Raw genomic sequence first — 17688 nt, forward strand, 5'->3', positions numbered from 1 at the left:
TGAGAGGCGAGTTTGAAATTCGATGACTTCAGCATATGTTGACCGAACGTCGCGACGGTGGGAGACGGACAGCGCAACAGACTTTGAGAAATTAAGGAATCCGTTTTTTCTAAAATACGCATTCGCAGCTTGTAATAACCTAATCCATTGGCGACGTTGACGAATATGTAGATGAGGTCGAAATTCTCTGCCTGGATGTGATTACGAGGTGAAGTCGGCTCATGCAGGGGGGAGATAACTGCCCCACCTCTCTGTATTCCAGGTTAAAGCTCGGCTGCTGGTGTCCGAACAATCCAGCCGGCGAACTCCTGTCAAGATTCGTCATTCTGGTAATCCGTAAAAGGTGCTCAAGTAAAAATAACACATCAAAGCAACCTATACGATGCGACAAGTGTAAATACTCAAACAATATTTCAGAATTATATTATCATCTATCCACGCCTCAAGCCTCAAGTATCGAACCCGCCATAGAATCGGGTAACAGCCAGGTTCGTAACTCATCAACGCTCGTCATCATTCCATTACGCGTCCTCGCCGGGACATCTCTTAAAGTCAACTCCGTGTCATCATGCTTCATTACAATCTGCCTAGCCGTTACTGGCTGCCTGCAGTTCCCAATTGTTTCGCAGCCCTTAACCCCTAGTTCTTGGTTTTAATCATACCGATGGATCCAAAAGTGTCCATGATAGAACAGTGGTGCGGCATAAGGGATCAACTTATCCATCGTAATATTGTACATGTCGCTCGTGCATCTGGTGAGGCGGCGATTACAATCGTCATGACAGCCGCTCAACAGCCAGTCCTGAGCCACAGCTTCCCGACAGTCATAGTGACGGGCCTCTTCAGCCACCACGGTTCCTCAGGCTGCTCGCCCGCCCAAACCCTGGGAGCCACTTCCGCTTATTTAGCGACGCTCCGCCGCCTGCACTATGGGCCGTAGGGGTCGCCTCGGCAGAAGCTGCGTCTCTACCGACGGGAGTGAGGGTAGCACGTCGTGCCACGGGTGTTGTCGGGGTCATAGGAGGCCGGTCATCGATGGGAGCCCCCTCATCGACACTAGCAGCGCGGCCGAATCTGGAGTTCCTCATAACAGGGGGCGGTGTTGCACTAGCCCTGTCATCGTCCGCCAAATTGCTTCGCTGCACCCACGATGGCATACCCATTGGGCCGGTTTTTGTCGCTGCAGCGGCTTCATCGGCGGCCACAGGAGTTGGTTCCGGCAAAGGCACCGTCGAGCCGCCGCCGATGGACCGCCGGAAGAAGTTCAACCTACGCCCCCGCGGAGCTGCTACAGACGAAGGGGGGTAGTGGCCGTCCTTTGGCCGCGACTCAGACTTCGGCTCTGGCTGCTGAGAGGTGCGAGAGGCCGGCTCCGCTAATTGAAGCATCTGCACGTCCACGCTGTTGCGCCTGGAGCCGCTGCGGGAAGGCGATTTGCGCAGTTTCCCATTGACTGGCGGAGGCCTGGACGGCGATTTGGTCTGGGCACCCAAACTTGACCTCCTGTTAGGCGGCGGAGGGGCCTGGTTTGTGTCTGGGAACAGAGCTTCTTGGGCTGACATCAAATCCTTAACATGATTGCCCGGTTCCTGGAAAAGTCCAGAGACGTTGAATGGGCCGCCTATGGATCTGATGTCGGTCTGGGGAGGCCATCCTCCGCCCAAGGGAGGGAAGTTGAAGAGATCTGGGGATTCGCTTCTGTCATTTCCAGGTCCCTTTGACTCTTTGCCTTGTTGAAGCCAAATGTCAAGGCTAGAGTCGAGAGAGTGAACAGAATCGACATCAGATTCCCAATCAGCTCCCTTGCGATGCGATATGGTGCTCTCGTCTGCTGATCTAGGGCGATAATTTGACGATGGCCACGCGCCAAGGGTATTCTTGGTGGGCTCTTTGCCAAAAGCGGATATCAAAGCTCGTTGCAAAACAGGTGCACCTCCGTTGTGTTCTGCCCCCTCGCCTGTTGATGTGTCTTCTGAAATAGAGGGATAGCTACTCTGCCCCGAGACATCTCGTTGACGAGAGAGTGTGTCGTCCGAGTTTTTGAACCTTCGAAGAGTTGATGTCGAGATTGTATCAGGCGTCGGAGGAAGAACCTGGTCGTTCGGTCTGTTGGGAGGTGCATCTGTCGTAACTCGGGCTAGTCTCTCACGCTTAATGTCCTTGACATACTTTTGTGTTTGGCCTGTGTTGGCAACTGAGAAGCGCTCCTGCATCGGTGAATTTTCCAAAAAGACACGATCAAGCCTTGCTAGCTGTTGGAGTGGTGAGTTGTGGTCGATGATATCATAGATAGACTGGAACTGGCCCGGACCCGGCACCCGATTGATAGAACTAGACCGACTCTGTCTGTTTGGATTTTCCAGGGCTGTCGTCGCGGATTTCCGTAACCTGGAATGTTGGCTGTCATAAGAAGGTCTTCGGGGTTGTGAATGGTTTGACAAGCCGTCTAGGTGGGGTGGTTCGTCTGCATCCGCAACCATGGTCTGGCCCTGGTCCTCCCTCTCCCCGTATACACTTAGAAAGGAGCTTTCACTGAGAATGCTGAGACTCGGGCTAGTCAGGCTGTTGACCCGTCGGCCATCCGTCTCATCCATGCCTTGCATTGCAGCTCTGGGTAAGCTGAGAAGGCTGCCGCGAGAATTGAGATAAACCTTTCGCAGGTTATCTGTCTTCTCATTGTGCTCTGACACAAAGCTTGGCATACGATTAAGTGTCTTGGCGTCCTCCTCAAGCTGGTTCAAGTCAGCCATCCGAGGCTTTGCCGTGGGCCCATTGAGCCTGGCGCCGAGCTCAGTCGACGGCATGTAACCGGCGGCATCGACTTGCCGGACCATCTCTCGCTCTCTGAGCAACGTTTCGACCCGGGCCTCAAGAGAAACGATCATCTGGACCGCTTCCTGCAAAGCTTTGTCTCTCTTTTCTAATTCGTCCAAGAGCTTGTCGTTCACGTCATCTGCTTGTGCCTTCTCCGCCTCAAGAGCTTCAAGCTGGTCTTCAAGAGCAGTTTGCCTCTCTCGTCGATGAAAGAGTTCAAGCTTCAGGTCAAAATTTTGTTTATGTAACGTGGAGACTGTCTGTTAGAGCTTAGGTTAGCATCATTTGCCAAATAATGTGGTGAGGTGAGCTTACAGCTTCCATTTCTTTCAACCCCATACCCTTCTTCTTGGGAGATTCGCTGCTGCCTCCGCCGGACCTTGGCCGGTGACCGTCTGTAGTGCTACCTCTGCTGGGCGATGTATGGTTTCTCGGAGGATGTTCGCTTAAAGCATTCATGTCATGTACCGATCGTATGGTTGCCAATCTATCAGCCTCTTCCCTTCTTTTCTGAAGCTTCTCTTGTAGGTAACTCGATGCCGCGCTTTGCCTTCCAGATTCGGAGCCTCTATCTCTCGATACTACTGACGCCGGTCGTGAGGTTGTGGTAGACTGTGCGCAGGAGGTGTGGTGAAACCTGTGGGAAGGGTGGCCACTCGAAGGTCGGGGAGAGGATACGAAGTGCGAACTGGAGCTGCTGGGACTTTGGGGTGTTCTTCGGGTTGCGCTAGTACTTGTACTTGATCTTGAAGCCGTGCGAATGTGAGTGGGAGAGGCGTACGACCTTTCGCGGTCGCGAAACTGTGTCCGACCATCCATCTTGTTCAGCAGCGGAAAAAAGAAACAAAGGTCAGGCGCGCAATCTCCTTGAGTGACGATTGTGTAGATGCAAGTGCTCCTGAATACGCAATATTGAACGACTCTTTGACAAAAGGCTCAGGCCGGCAGCCAAATTGAGATCATAAAGAGCCGAATTCGTCGGTGGCCCGGCAGTAAGTTATTGGGATGATGCCTGTTGGGAAGTGCAGAAGTACGGATGGCATGCGTCGAGCTAGCGTGCCTAGGGTTCGAGCTCAGCTTGGGCGGTAGATGGCTTAGATAAAGGGGAAACCCTGTGCTTCGGTGCAACAAAAAAGAGAGCAAATATAGCTGCAGAGATTTTGAGTCGCGGTGGGTGCGCTTTGAAGGTATAATGGAGGCTCCTATTGCGAAGAACAGGCAAGGACCTAGTTTCTGCAGCACTGGATGGAATTTTCAACTGCTGATCACGGCAAGTGATGGGTGTTTCCGCAGTACGCGTGTAACTGAATTTTCTGAGAGTGTCTTTTGGAATGCCGAGTAGTCGCTGAGACAAGAGGCGTCAAGTAACTCGCCATGAGCCGACGTGGCCGTAAAGAAGAGAGCGATCAGGCGATTTTGAAGTTGCTTCTTTTTTCTGGCCGCTGGATCTGCAGATAGTGGCAGTGTTGGGCGTTGTCGCGGGGTGTATCCCGCCACAGGTTTTTTTCGATTGTTGCAGCACAAGAATGTCTCAATTGAAGTTAGGTGTAGTACTAGAATGTCTCGGATGATGGGAACAACGGTGGGAAGCAAAGTCAGCCTGACGGAGGAGGCTGGAGAAGTAGGAGGAAAAGAATGCTGGGTATCTTGAATTGAAAAGAGTAATCGTGCTACAAGGTGTCGGTCTGGCTGTTGGGTATTTGTCTATAACGCTGGCCAACGGCGGGTTCAATCGCGGTCAATATTGACGCTGATGTTGCGAAGGACAACAACGTCGACAGCGTCGTCTAAGAAACGAACTGGCTAGACAAGGACCTATCGTGGTGGACTCGGTCGAAAGCTGGGCCTCGCTACGAGGGAACCCTTGGACCCTGGGAAATCGGACGGCGAGCGGTCGATGATGGAGACAAGGTTGTCGTGGGGTTCGTCCAATTGAAGGCAGGGAATGCGCGGTTGACAAGAGGATTCGTCAAAAAGGCGCGACGCCGGTCAACGGTGGAAATGGGCGACCTTTTCCTAGAGAGGAGGACTGGCGAGACAGAATCATGAAGACGACGAGAATGGCTGACGGAGGTGCAAAAACCGCATTTCTCTCGGCCGTCAATCGGAAAGAGAGAGAGAGAGGCAAGAGGGCAGGCGACGTCTCATGCAACGAGACAAAGGTGACGGGGGTAAGAGCAGGCAAGGTGCAGGGGTTTGTAGGGGTTTGTAGGGGTAGACAGGGAAGAACAAGACCAGTGCAATGACGACCCACAGCTCATGCCTCCCAAGCAAACGAAGCAGGCAAGCATCAAGAAGAGCTGGGGTTGCCGAAAGACTGTGATTGGATCCAATCCAGCTGCAATGTGAAGCGGAAGACAGCCCTGTCCAACAGTCCAGGAAGGCAAGCAAGACTGTCACTACCTGGAGAATAAATAATAGAAGGTGCAAGGATAGAAAGTGGGGTGGGGATGAGATAGCGTGGACCTGTAAATCCAAGAATTGGAGGGTGTGTCTGTATACACTAAGAAGGGGGAAGGCGTGGTGGTTGTTTAATGTTGGTTGGTTTGGAGGAAGGAAGCACAAAGGCATGCAGGGAAGGAATGTTGGAGATGGATGAAGAAGAGGAATGAGATGGCAGGTGCAGGCCAAGCAAGGGTTGGCGAAGGGAAAGGAAGGCACGACCACAATGAGGTAAGAATAAGAAAGGGAAGAGCAAGGCCAGGCAGGGCAAGAGCATCATTGCCATCAGATTGCACTTACTAGAGCTATCAGACTATGGCCATTGCGTCTACCCAACGACGGAAAGAGCAAGCCAGGGCTTGCACTAAGCCCAGTCATGATGTTTTTTTTTTTTTTTCCATTTGTCAACGCGTGTTTTTCTTTCTCCCCTTCCTTGTAGTTATTGGGCCAATCCACATAACCGAGCCAACCAACCAGCCAGCTAACCGTGCTTACGCCTCATTTTGTCCTGGCTGTTGGTGCTTGGCCGCCTTCGGAGAGCGCGACTTGGTTGAGGTCCATATCAGAGCAGAGCTCCTACGAAAGTCAGGAACAGGACTAGACGGAGATTCCTTGGGCTGATGTTGTTGTTGTTGTTAGTGCATCGTGTGGGCCACCCATCAAACACTAGCAGTCCTTTAGCGGGTGGCTTTGGCAACCAGTCCACTAATCCACTAATGCTAAATCTCCAGGTGAGCAACCATCTTTGCGATCCAATGCTGACGGGACACTAGTTTTCTGCATCCCTTTTGGCCATTTTCATCTCATCCTCTACGAAGCATTATGGAGCTAATACCAAGCTCTCGTTGATAATATCTGTACGGCATCTTCTTCTACCCCCAACCACGAACTCATCCCAGCTCCATTGCCAGGGTAGCTCAGCTGTCAAATCTTTCATCACATACATCAGGTGCCCTTCGCTATGACCCTCAGTAACCATTGTCAATCTCGCATTTCTTTTTTTTTTTTTTTTTGGTGCTCCTGCGGATGGGGTACATGTAAATAGCAGCTGTGGAAACTTAAAGAGAGAGCTACCTTGGAATATAGGTACCTAATGTGCTAGTGTGCTTACTGCCTCTCATTACTTGGAAGCAGGGCTGCGCTAACAACCTGTACAAGGCCCAAGCTTCTTCCACGGCGGCTGCACAAAACGCCCTCAATAGCCCACTTATGCAAGGGATTGTGCACATATGCGCCCACTATGCATCAAAATAAGCAAAAAATGTCCACCCAGGCTGTGTCATCCAATTGCCCCGATCTGTCACCCCTGCTTCTGTTTCTTCTCCTGCATCTTCCAACAATGAAAGCCCAATTAGCGACTGTTCCAATGTGATGGAAACAAGGTCTCCCCCAGTCTCCGGCTGCAACCCACCTATGCCGTGCACTTTTTAAGGGGTGTCCGTCACACACACACTCTCGCAAAAGGGGCTGAGGGGTTGGAGGGGCTCCCTTTAGATCCGGTGAGGGAGAAAGACGTTGCTTTTCAAAAGCCATCTCTCTGAAGAGGTTGGTGTTGAAGGTATATTCCTAGACACTCCCTAACTACTCTGTACCTGCTGACTTGACTGAAATATGATGGCAGTTTGTGGTACGCCTGTTTATTACATATCACAAATCCATGAGAATCCAGACAGCCCAGCCAGCCTGTCTGTCGCTTCATCACCGCCGATGCCCGAGATCTGCAGCTGCCGGCACCAAGGAGGTCACATCGGGTCCTGGTTTTGGCCACTATTTCGCCCCAAAAGAGACAAGTAATTAAGCCGCGTTGCACAATCAATGTCCATGGATGGCGGCTGTATCTCGATGCCAATCCCCACCGTCTACGACGTAGTACGGCCGCTGGCTCTTGACTCAACACCGTCGCATCTAGCCGTCCCTTAGCTACTTATCCAAAGTCACTAACCTCGAATCATTATATCGCGGCCCAACCGCCGCGTGGAACGGCTCACCCCGGGCTTCCATAGTCCCCAAATCTCCAAGCCACCCGCCTTATTCATCGTCTTTGCGTGCCAGGAACCCACGGTTGTCTTATCCTTAAACACCTACCAACTTCTCTCAGCCTGAGTATGAACTTGAGTAAGATGGAATTCTCATCACCAGCCGGCATTCAGCCCCCCTGACAAACGCCGCCCGCTGCCATGTACTCCAGGGGTTCCGGGGGTACCCGCCGTGGCCGCCCACCACGGGCCCAAATAGCGTTCCCGGAATCTGGTTAACGTTCCGCTGCTGCTGTGGATACCCTCCATGCTGACCCTGTTTTTAGATTCTGTCCAGCTGTTCGTGGCTCTCCGCGTCGGCGCCCAACTTGACCACTCTGCTCGATCGGCAGATACCCGGCCTCTATGAATTGCAAATCTTTCTGTCTCGTAATGACTCGGATGTCGTGCGACGCGCCCCAGATGATAGTCACAGCATCGGTCCTCCCGTTGGGCTGGCGGCGCGCGACGTACCCGGCCGTAGGCTCTCCCATCACACTCAGTTCCGAGTCGACTAAATGACTGTTCAAAGTTTGTTGTGAAAGTTTGCTTAGGCTTTGCTAGTGGGTTGAGTTATAGTGATGGAGTTCATCCCAACCAACTCACCACAGCAAGACGTCATTTGAGAATGCCACAGCCGAACAAATCCAAGGCCTCCTCAGCTCTAGAGCAAAAGGACATACTCAAGCGCCGTCCTACGGCCACCCATGTCGCATCCTGCCCTTGGCGACTCAGCCGAACCTGCATGAATACGCGATAAACGCGAACGCGTGCGCGAACCTGACACCAAATACCATCTACTCCAGGGTGTCCGACTGATGACAGCCAGTGAGACAAATGTCCTGCGACAAGAAAGTTGAATGTCTTGAGATGATACAGTGGCTTCCGTCATTTAGGATCGAGGAGGCTGGGTACAGGAATGAGGCTTGCCGGGCTTGAGGCTTCATTTCATTTCATGCAAGCACTTAACTGTAATCCGGGATATCGTCAGCCTTTGCCGCCGTTCCTCTCCATTCGTGACCCATTATGCCCAGCTTGAACACCTGGCCCAAGCTCCATTTCTAGGTAATACTGGCGCATCTCATTACACAATTATTCAACTGCTTTCTAAGCTGGACAATGTCATGCATACTCAGTCCGTGAACCAGCATCAGTTAGATGTTCTATATGTGATGATTGTTTGTGGTAATCAGCTTAGAATCAAACACAAAATCAATCTGGTGTATTAAGAACTACTGAGTTTGACCAGAGCCTGGGGAGCAGACACAAACGTTATCGTTAGAGGCCACACTCCCTATATAAACAACTTCCACCGCCGCAAATGTGGCCGTCGCAGCGAACACCTCGGCCTTCTTCGCCCCTGTGAACATTGCAAACGCCACTGAGAAGATGGTGGTGAAGACAATGACGAGACCTATGCGATGGATCATGTTCTGCACAAAGTAAAGAACAAGGATAACCAGTGTCGGGAGAGCTGCCGAGAAGGCTGCAACTGCTATGTCACTGAACCTCTGGAGTTTTCTCCCATCGTAGTCCCGAATCGCACCATCACGTACCTTCTCAGCAGACTGATTAGTTGCTGTGTCAGCTTTTCATCTCCATTTGATCTGTCCGAATTGGCACTCGTCGTTTACGAACCTTGCTGAACCGCCCGATGATAGCATGGTACAAGTCCACGAAGCTAAAGTGCATCGTCGATGGATAAGATTGGCACCAAAACCATTAAAGCGAGAACTCTAGCTGTCATTGATGGGATCGCTCTTAGGCTTATCACATTTTAGGTATGGAAGAACGACAGGCTTACCGCTTACGTTGCATTATGCCTGCATACATCACGTGCAATCGACTCATTACATTATCTACGTGCGGGGTCCGCGATCTTTGCGTCTTTAATTTGCATGTCGAGACGTATGCTATTGCTAAGTACTGTACTTTATCCCTCTTGTGGCGTTACTGTGGCCTGCCTGTCTTGCCATTGAATATCAACCTCTAGCCTCCTCTGTCACTGAAATGGGTCCTCAATCAATAACGGCCAGGCTATTGGCAGTGACATCTGCTACTACGCAAGCCTTGGGGATAAGCAATTCATTGAGAAGAAGCTTCGAACATGATCCGGAGACCGCGGTAGCTCTAAGAAGGATCGAAACGCCATTGATGTCCTTGAAGGTCCTGTATCTAGATACAGACGAGGACAAGCTTGTGGGGATCTTTCGTCCTGCATTTGAAAGACATGTTTTGTATGAATTGGAAAAGATTCTTGACATCCATTCCATCCTTGAGAAGATAGAAAAGAGATCGAAGCTTCAGACGACTTTCATAGGCAAGCCCAACACCGATGTTGTGGCGAAGTTGTATGAAATTGCGGATCAAGCTGAGGGTCTACTTCATTATCTACGGGACATTGAGCAAACGTAAGTAGATAGGATGTTCCCACCGATTTTATGGAAGATACATACAAGAAACAAACGTTTCTAACACTTATACTGGGCAGATTGACCCTGCGACGGGTCGAAGACCGTCTCGCGGCTCTTTACGAAGTATCCGATCAATATGTATCGGAGAACCAAATGATGCGGGATGATGTTCGTTCACTGGAGAATAGACTCACAGATGGTGGTGCTGAAGAAGAAGAAATAAGGAGAACCGCGGGAAAGCTGAGGGAGGACTATCCTGAGTTGTCTCCTGGACAAACGCAGAAAAAGATTGAAGAAATCCGCGACGTATTTCGCTCACACTTTGGAGGTCAGCGTTTTCAACGAGATCCCATGTGTTTCCCGTTCATCATACCGGTCCGACAAAAACGCGATGTCGTAACGCGGGTGAAACTTGACACGGGAAGTCGGCGTAACTGGATCAGTGTTGAGGTTTTGCGCAAAGCTGGCTTGTCATATGAGGTAGTCGGAAATCTCGGCCAATTCATCGGAGCAAGCAAAACCCCGCTTCCTTTCGAGCCCTTGGGCCAGGCTACTGTTACCTGGTTTTCTGAGAACCAGGCACTCACAACAACTTCAGACTTCCTAGTTCATGACGGTAGCCTGCCCTTTGATGTCGTTCTTGGCAGCAAATGGATGCTTGAGGACGTAATCTCTAATAAGCTTTCGGAACCTTTACTTCCTATACGACACATTATCACAAAAGGTTAGCTTTTTGCTTTTCCATTTGTGCTCATGGAGATCCATGACTGACCGAGAGAAAATCTCTAGAGGATCTGCAACAGATTGAGACGCAGGCAAGGGAAGACGGTGCGAGCAACGAGCAACTCATCGAACTCCATAAGCAGCAGAGCAAAGAGAAACGTGCTGAGAAGAGACTTCTGAAGGCAGCTTCCGCCAGAGTATCGTCGCCAAGGCCAGCGAGATCTTCATCCGCAACTGGAACTGTAGCGGGCGTCTCTCGTCATGATAGCATGACATCTGATGCTCAATCTTTTCATTCCGCCCACCAGACGTTGTCACCTACAACGGCGTTGGGAGCACAGACTGGCCATTCTGAGGCCGGAAATCCACCGACTGCTTCATCTTCTCAGCCTTGAGTTGTGAACATATAGCTACAAATACTCGCAGGCAAAAGACAACTATTGTGCAAGATGCATCTCATGTTTCAGACGATATCAGAGGAAGGGTTCAATGCCCCTGTATTTATCTGGACTCATTAAATAACAACCGTACCTGAATAAAGAATGTCACCATTTTCCCCCGTCTTACGGAGTAATATAAGATGAGTTTTGTGATGAGACTTATTGTAATTTCTAGATGAGGAACCCAACAGAGATGATGTTTTTGGTCAGGTAATGTTTATCGGTTTGGCAAGTTCTGGACGTCTTATCCTGGATCAAGTATGGTAAGGAAGGGAAAATGAAAGCAGTCTTAATATCGCAATGGACTGAAAATAAAAATACAAGTTGTAACCAAGCGATGAAAACTTGGTTGGTGAGATGTTAATAACATGAGTCTTGAGGTCTTTTGCAAAAAAAAAAAAAAATATGCATTTAGACTGATGCATTTTTATTACCGGACGGCTGCATGCGTAGAAACCATAGGAAGGAGCACAGTGAATGAAGCAATAGGTTATCATCACCAGAAACCATTCATTAGTATACCTTGCACGATACAATCCATAAGGACTTCAGCATCAAATCTACACGAAAGGGAGAACCACATGACTCGCATATTCCCCTCCTAAATGCACAATGTGATGTCCCCGATTCAGCCCATGATCCTTTCCAAAGTTATTCACTGCAAAACTCTGACCACTGACAACAACGTTGAGGCTCTCTCCAGCCTCAAACTCAATCCCAGTAGCCCAGATCCCAATGTCCAATCTCACTACCGTTCCTGGCTCAATCTTTTCCTCATTTTCATGCTGATGATACGGCCAATGTGGATGCATGCTCTTAGCCTCATCGATAGCACGATGTGAAGCACGTAATATCCCGACGGGGCCCTTATAGAGTACAACTTCCGTTTCCTGCTCGGGCGTAAACTCGTCAAACGACTTGACAGGAATGCCTTTCCAGGGGATATTGAGGTTCTTCATCTGCTTGCTGTCCTTGTCGAGCTTCTGTATCATGACGTACACATCCATGTCGTCGTGGTCAGAACAGGACATGTACAGGACTGCCTTGGGCAACCCCATGATGCGCGTTGTCTCGGTAAAGGTATACTTGAAACCGACGCTGTCGCCAGACGTCGAATCATAGCTGACATTAATCGTCTTCTCTGGTTTCTTCTCAAGCAGACGCTCTCCTTCCCCTAGGTGGAACACCTTATATTGCGTCCTCGCCGGCGGAAACTCCTCCTCGACAATGTTCTCAATTGCCTGCGGCACTTTGTTCCCAAACTTCAGCAGTGCCATCCTCACCTTCGGCGTCTGTTCCCACCCATTATTGACGTCCTTAAGGTAATGGTCGAAAAAGGCAAAAAGTTCATCCTTGGCCTGCGGATTACCCCAGAGGTCAAACCACTCCTGCCACGGATGCCACCTCAGCCATTTATCCGCCGTGTCAACCTCCAACCAAGCCCTGATGGCACCCATTCCGTGCATCGTGTTCGTCCACGTACCAGTGATATACGTCGGGACGTTAATTCTCTTCATGTCGGGTCTCTTATCGTTCCACCACGCGTTGGCGAGCGGATGCTTTTGATACATCTCCCGGAAGCTTTCGAGGCCGTTGCGGCCCTTGAGCATGTGCTTGACGATGAGCTCGTCGAACAAGTCTCCGGCATAGATGCCGCCTCGCGCAAACTGCTCGCGGTACAAATCTCCGCACCCCTCCCACGGAGCAATAGCTTTCAGACTGGGCGGTCGGAGGGCGGCTATGAACCACTGCGCGATGGCGAGGTGCGAGTTCCCTGCTAGACCGACTTTCCCGTTGCACCAGTCCATCTTAGCGACTGCCTCGATCGTGTCATAGCCGTCTTCAGCCTCCTGCGCACCCATGATGACCATTGTGCCACCACTGTCGAACGTCCCCCGCGTGTCGACATTGACGATGGCGTATCCGCGAGGCACCCAGTCCGCCGGGTCCGGGGCTTCAAACTTTTCGAGGCCGGAGAGCGTGCCTGATGGCATCCCGAGCTTCCATGGTGTCATGTAGTCCAGGGACATGAGGCCATTGAATTTCTTGCCGAAGGGGGACCAACAGATCAACGCAGGGACTTTCTCTATGGTGTTGGGTGGGCGGAGAATGTCTGCATATAGTGTTGTACCGTCGCGGACGGTGATGGCGACGTCATGGTCTACCAGAATGTCACAGGGCAGAGGACGGGAGTCTGGGTGAGGGTGTTTCCAGCCCTTTGGAAGGGTTTCTGAGCGCGGGTTAAGACCCGTGTAACCATCTTGTCCAACTACTGGAGCGCTGAGAGGTTCAATGGGCACCTTGAAGTCGAGAGACGTCATGATGGCCAATTTCCGTATCGTGTACAACTTTCAGTTCATGTATTCTGGTCTAAGTGGTCTCGAACGATTTGACCAGGGGTGTGAAGTAAATACGGAACAGGCTGGGACTTGCTTTCAAAAACATGATGCTGTCTCAATCATTTATGACTTAAGAATGTATGAATGAATGTTTCAAACATTTCAAAAGCCGCGTTGATTCTCCGTGATGAAGCTCGTGACAGCTTCCTGACGACCAGTGTTCCCGCAAATTCGATATGAGTTCGGGGAGCGGAGCGCGAGAGCCCCACTAACTCCCGAACCGAGTACACGAAGGCTGCCCGAACCGATGGTTCCGTCCCGAACACCATCAATCCTCCACGACTTTCCGTGCCGTAGCAACAGAGCAAGTAAAGCTAGGCAGTCTGGTTGGAGGAAGTTACCTTGGATCTGGTGAGGCAAAAGTTGAATCTGCAGATGATCATCTAAACGGTTGTCTTGTGTGACACAATATCGGAACATCGGATGACAACAATTCAGAGAGCAGTAGTATAAACATGTGTCAACGTACCTCTTCTAAACAGTCTGTTTGCTGAAGCCAAACTGCAATCAAAGTTTTCGGCTTGACGCAGTTTCAAGAAATTACAGGCTATTACCTTAAGACTACCCCACGTCCCTTGTCTCCTCCATCATGGTCATTGCCACAGACTACGCTTCTTCCTCCGCGACCATCACGGTCTCAGCAAACAAGAAGCCGGAAATGGCATCTGCCCCTCTCATACCCAAGCCAGCTGGACCTAACAAGCTGTTCTCTCAAGACGGCGTCACGCACGGAGACTTCCGCGATGACCTCGTCCGAGATGGCTACGTCGTCGTGAAAGGCGCCATCCCACGCGACAGAGCCGAGAAGTATGGCGATGAAATGATGTCGTTCTTAGAGAACTTGTAAGCCTCTTCAATTTCCTTCCCTCATCGTCTTAACTAAACCCTTTTAGCGCCGGTGGTCTCGGCTTCGACCGTAACGATCCAACTACAGTCAAGGAATCAAACCTCCCCATCATAACTGAAAAGGGCATGTGTCTGGGCTACGGTATAGCCCACGAGTCCTTCACATGGGCAGTCCGCCAAGAACCAGGCCTCGTCTCCGCGTTTGAGAAAGTCTACGACACACAAGACCTCATCGTCTCCTTCGACGCCGTCAACATGGCTTTCCCTAACCGCTCCGACGTTGCGCCTAACAAACCATGGCCGCACCAGGACCAGGACCCGGAAAAGCCTGGTTTCCGCTGTCTGCAAGGCCTCGTCAATATTCTCCCCAACGGCGACAAGGACGGTGGTCTGATCGTCTGCAAGGGCGCGCACCTCCTCAGCGAAGAATTCCACGAAGCCTTCAAAGACGAGCCGAACCGCGTGTGGGCTTGGACAAAGGAGTGGTACGGGTTCACCGAGGAAGGCATGCAGTGGTTGAAGGAGAAGGGGTGCGAGTGGGTCAAGATCAATGCTGAGCCGGGCGATTTGTTGCTGTGGGATAGCCGGACGCCGCATTATAATCTTAGCCCTGAGGGGGACAGGCCACGGTTCTGTGTCTATACGTGCTTCATGCCGGTTGCGGAGGCGACGCAGGAGGATTTGGTGAGGAAGAGGGGCGCTTTTGAGAACTTGCAGAGCACGACGCATTGGCCTAATGCTATGCATGTTGGAGGTATCCCGGTGAAGAGGAATGGGGAGCCGTGTCCGTATAATACGGGCAAGCCTAGGGAGGTGCCGAGATTGTCAGAGAGAGGGTTCAGGTTGACCGGTATTCCGTACATCCAGAACGCTCCCATTGAAGTTTGATTGTCTTGTTGTTTTGGGGGAAGTTGAATAGTTAGTCGCTTTCATACTGAATTTGCTATCATGAAAATAGTTCCTCTTCGAAATTTTGTTTGAGATCAACTATGATCTTTTATATGTGAATTTTCATTGTGCTGATGAAGGTGTAGTTGCTGAATGGGTTGATACAAGAGGGTCCTACGACTTGCAAATGTGCATGGTAGTCGGCCAAAAACCTGTAGTCTCAGGAAGGGAAAATTTAATGTTTACTTTGGCCTGTTTAATCCCAACGCTACGTAACGACATCAGTTGTATCTACAATGAACGGGGTCGGTTTTGTCCGGATTTGAAGGACGTGAAATCAGCTGCAGTTCAGCTTATGCTTGATAGTCTATGAAGGATGGCAAGAAGTGTAAAGATGAGATACGCATTTATGAGCTTCTAAACAAAAGTTCATTCTGCATCTGTGAAAATCACTGATAATAAGGCTCCGATGACCCTAAACCTCAGACAACATTCATTGAGCCAACTCAGGCCAAAGCTTCCTCGTTGCCCACATCCGAATACGAGCACCCCAAAAATACACAGGGATAGTGATGGCTCCCAGCACTCCGGATATAATGGCGAAAATGTTCATCGCACCGTTGTATCCCGTCAGGTTAATTAGCGGCACGGTAGAATAGCTGAGACCAAACGAGATGAAGCCACGACCGGCACAAATGACCAGCAGAAGAGGGCCAGCTTTGCTCGGGAAACTATCGATGGCGTAGGTGATACCAATCAGGTTGGCTCCCAAGAAAGCAAAATATCCCACATGATATGGTGCTACGATGGCCATCCAATGCCAGCTTTCGGGGTTCGCGCCAGCTTGACCATACAAGATGCACGCCACGATGGCCGAAGCAATAGGGATGCTCAGGATGACCAATCGGTACTCCGGCTGAACATTGTTTCCTGTTAGCCTCATTCTTGGTACTAGCACATGAAAAGGGGCTAAGATACCTGGAAAATGCCATTCTTCCATGTACTCATCATTCGAGCAAGAATATCAGAGCCATATCCAAGAAGTGGAACCATAATAACGCAATCCAGCACCTGAACAAGTTGAACGTACCCCAGCCACTCCGACTGGAATGAATATGGCGGGGACATTAGAATTGTCGCAAACGTCGAGGCTTGATAGATGTAGATTCCCAGGAAAGTGCCATTAATGAGAAGCATCCATACAATGTTGGGCAGGCAAAGCGATTGGAACGTCTCCTTGTAGAAGACAAGAGTCTGCCTCCACTCAGGCTTGAAATGAAATATCCTCAGATCGGATCGCCATGTCCTATTGCCAAACACTTCCGGTTGAAGCACGTGGTTTTCTCGGGTTGTGACTTGGAAGACCATTTCTGTGTCGCCCTTGTTGCAGACGTTCCCCAGGTCATCTAGTTTTAAGTGGACAGCTCCGCCTTGGGAAGGTAGTGTTAGCACACATGAATTTTGAAAGAAAAGCTCCGCATGACTTACGGTCAGCATCTTTAGGTCGGTTGTACTTAGTCTCTACCGCGAAGAAAAAGGCTAATACCAGGATGGCGGCGTTGATGAGCGTGACGATAATGTACCACCACTTGGTACCCCACGCCGGGACGATGTAAGCAGTCGCAACAAACATTCCAGCTGTGCCCACAGTTTGAACACCGATGAACCAGGACAGCTTTGCACTACGCTCGTGAAGGAAGTGGATCTCCTCGATTATGAAAGGTGCTAGGGCCTCGCTCTGTCCAGCAGCGATGCTGTAAAAGTTGCGTCCAGCAATATGACTGCTCAGTGAACCCGAAAAGGCGCACCATATGCCAGATACAACCATCAGGACCAAAGATGCCAGGAAGACTGGTCTTCGTCCGATAGTAACGCAAAGCGGCATTGAAAACAGGTTGCCGATGCCCATGAATAGTGTTGGATAGGTCAATAGGTCTGTTGCTCGGCCAGCCTCCTCAGGTGGATACTCCTTTAACACTGATGGGAATACCGCACCTAAGCCTGAGGTGACCAAGACCGCGATGGCGGAGTATGAGCCTACAACCAATATGATGAGGTATTTGTGCCATTTTGGAAGATTGAGAGGGTCTATCTCGCGATATTAGTGCTCCATCAACTTCCAATGACATAACATGATCTCACCCTTTGGATCCGGACTTGGGGTGGGAATCAGGACAACGGAACCTCCCTGGAGAAGTTGAACGGTGCCATGGGCCTGGCTCTCGTGTGCTGCATGGGGTTGGTGGACGGGCGATTCGAAGGTATCGACACGGGGTTCATCATCTTTTTGCACTGGAAGCTCAGACATTATAGCGTCTCTCAAAGACCATAACCGCTTGATTGTTTCTCAGCACAGGAAAAGTTTTGAAACCTTCAAGAACTTGTCGGGCTAGAGGTGAAGCGAGTGCTCTGACTCAGTGACAAGCACAGGGGCGATTGAGCATATTAAAGTTTCTTTGTATGTAAATACATTCTGAGGATCTCTCCTGACCTTCTTGCTGTCTTTCAATCAGTTCTATAACAATAAATTTGGGCGTCTGTAAGTGTGCCTTCTTGTCGTATTGGCCCTTAGTTGCTATCGTAACTCCACCCTACGTGCTCACCGTCGGCTCGGCTCAGACACACGAGATCCCGACAATGCGAGAAACGACACCTCCAGTTCTATACCGCAAGTAGTACTGCATGCAAGCCAACCAGATAGTTATAC

At 50.5% G+C, this 17688-nt stretch overlaps 5 protein-coding genes across 5 annotated transcripts; 2 read left to right on the forward strand and 3 right to left on the reverse strand.

Annotated features, from left to right (window-relative positions):
- Positions 1–842: 842 nt before the first annotated feature.
- On the reverse strand, positions 843–3633 carry CTRU02_204429 (uncharacterized protein; the record flags this gene model as incomplete). The annotated part of the gene is made up of 2 exons (XM_036732644.1): positions 843–3074; positions 3130–3633. The coding sequence occupies 2 exons, from the start codon at positions 3631–3633 to the stop codon at positions 843–845; spliced, it is 2736 nt and encodes a 911-aa protein (XP_036575621.1).
- A 5792-nt stretch (positions 3634–9425) lies between these two features.
- CTRU02_204430 (uncharacterized protein) lies at positions 9426–10803 on the forward strand (the record flags this gene model as incomplete). Its single annotated transcript, XM_036732646.2, has 3 exons — positions 9426–9682; positions 9763–10409; positions 10475–10803. 3 exons carry the CDS (start codon positions 9426–9428, stop codon positions 10801–10803), a joined length of 1233 nt encoding a protein of 410 aa, XP_036575623.2.
- A 605-nt stretch (positions 10804–11408) lies between these two features.
- On the reverse strand, positions 11409–13169 carry CTRU02_204431 (X-Pro dipeptidyl-peptidase C-terminal non-catalytic domain-containing protein; the record flags this gene model as incomplete). Its single annotated transcript, XM_036732647.1, has 1 exon — positions 11409–13169. One exon carries the CDS (start codon positions 13167–13169, stop codon positions 11409–11411), a length of 1761 nt encoding a protein of 586 aa, XP_036575624.1.
- Positions 13170–13836: 667 nt separating this feature from the next.
- On the forward strand, positions 13837–14981 carry CTRU02_204432 (phytanoyl-dioxygenase; the record flags this gene model as incomplete). The annotated part of the gene is made up of 2 exons (XM_036732648.1): positions 13837–14090; positions 14141–14981. 2 exons carry the CDS (start codon positions 13837–13839, stop codon positions 14979–14981), a joined length of 1095 nt encoding a protein of 364 aa, XP_036575625.1.
- A 493-nt stretch (positions 14982–15474) lies between these two features.
- On the reverse strand, positions 15475–17289 carry CTRU02_204433 (major facilitator superfamily transporter; the record flags this gene model as incomplete). The annotated part of the gene is made up of 4 exons (XM_036732649.1): positions 15475–15897; positions 15960–16411; positions 16470–17069; positions 17124–17289. 4 exons carry the CDS (start codon positions 17287–17289, stop codon positions 15475–15477), a joined length of 1641 nt encoding a protein of 546 aa, XP_036575626.1.
- Between the last annotated feature and the right edge of the window lie 399 nt (positions 17290–17688).

The sequence above is a fragment of the Colletotrichum truncatum genome (assembly GCF_014235925.2).
Source record: "Colletotrichum truncatum strain CMES1059 chromosome Unknown Contig_0002, whole genome shotgun sequence".
NCBI classification, from domain to species: Eukaryota; Fungi; Ascomycota; class Sordariomycetes; order Glomerellales; family Glomerellaceae; genus Colletotrichum; species Colletotrichum truncatum.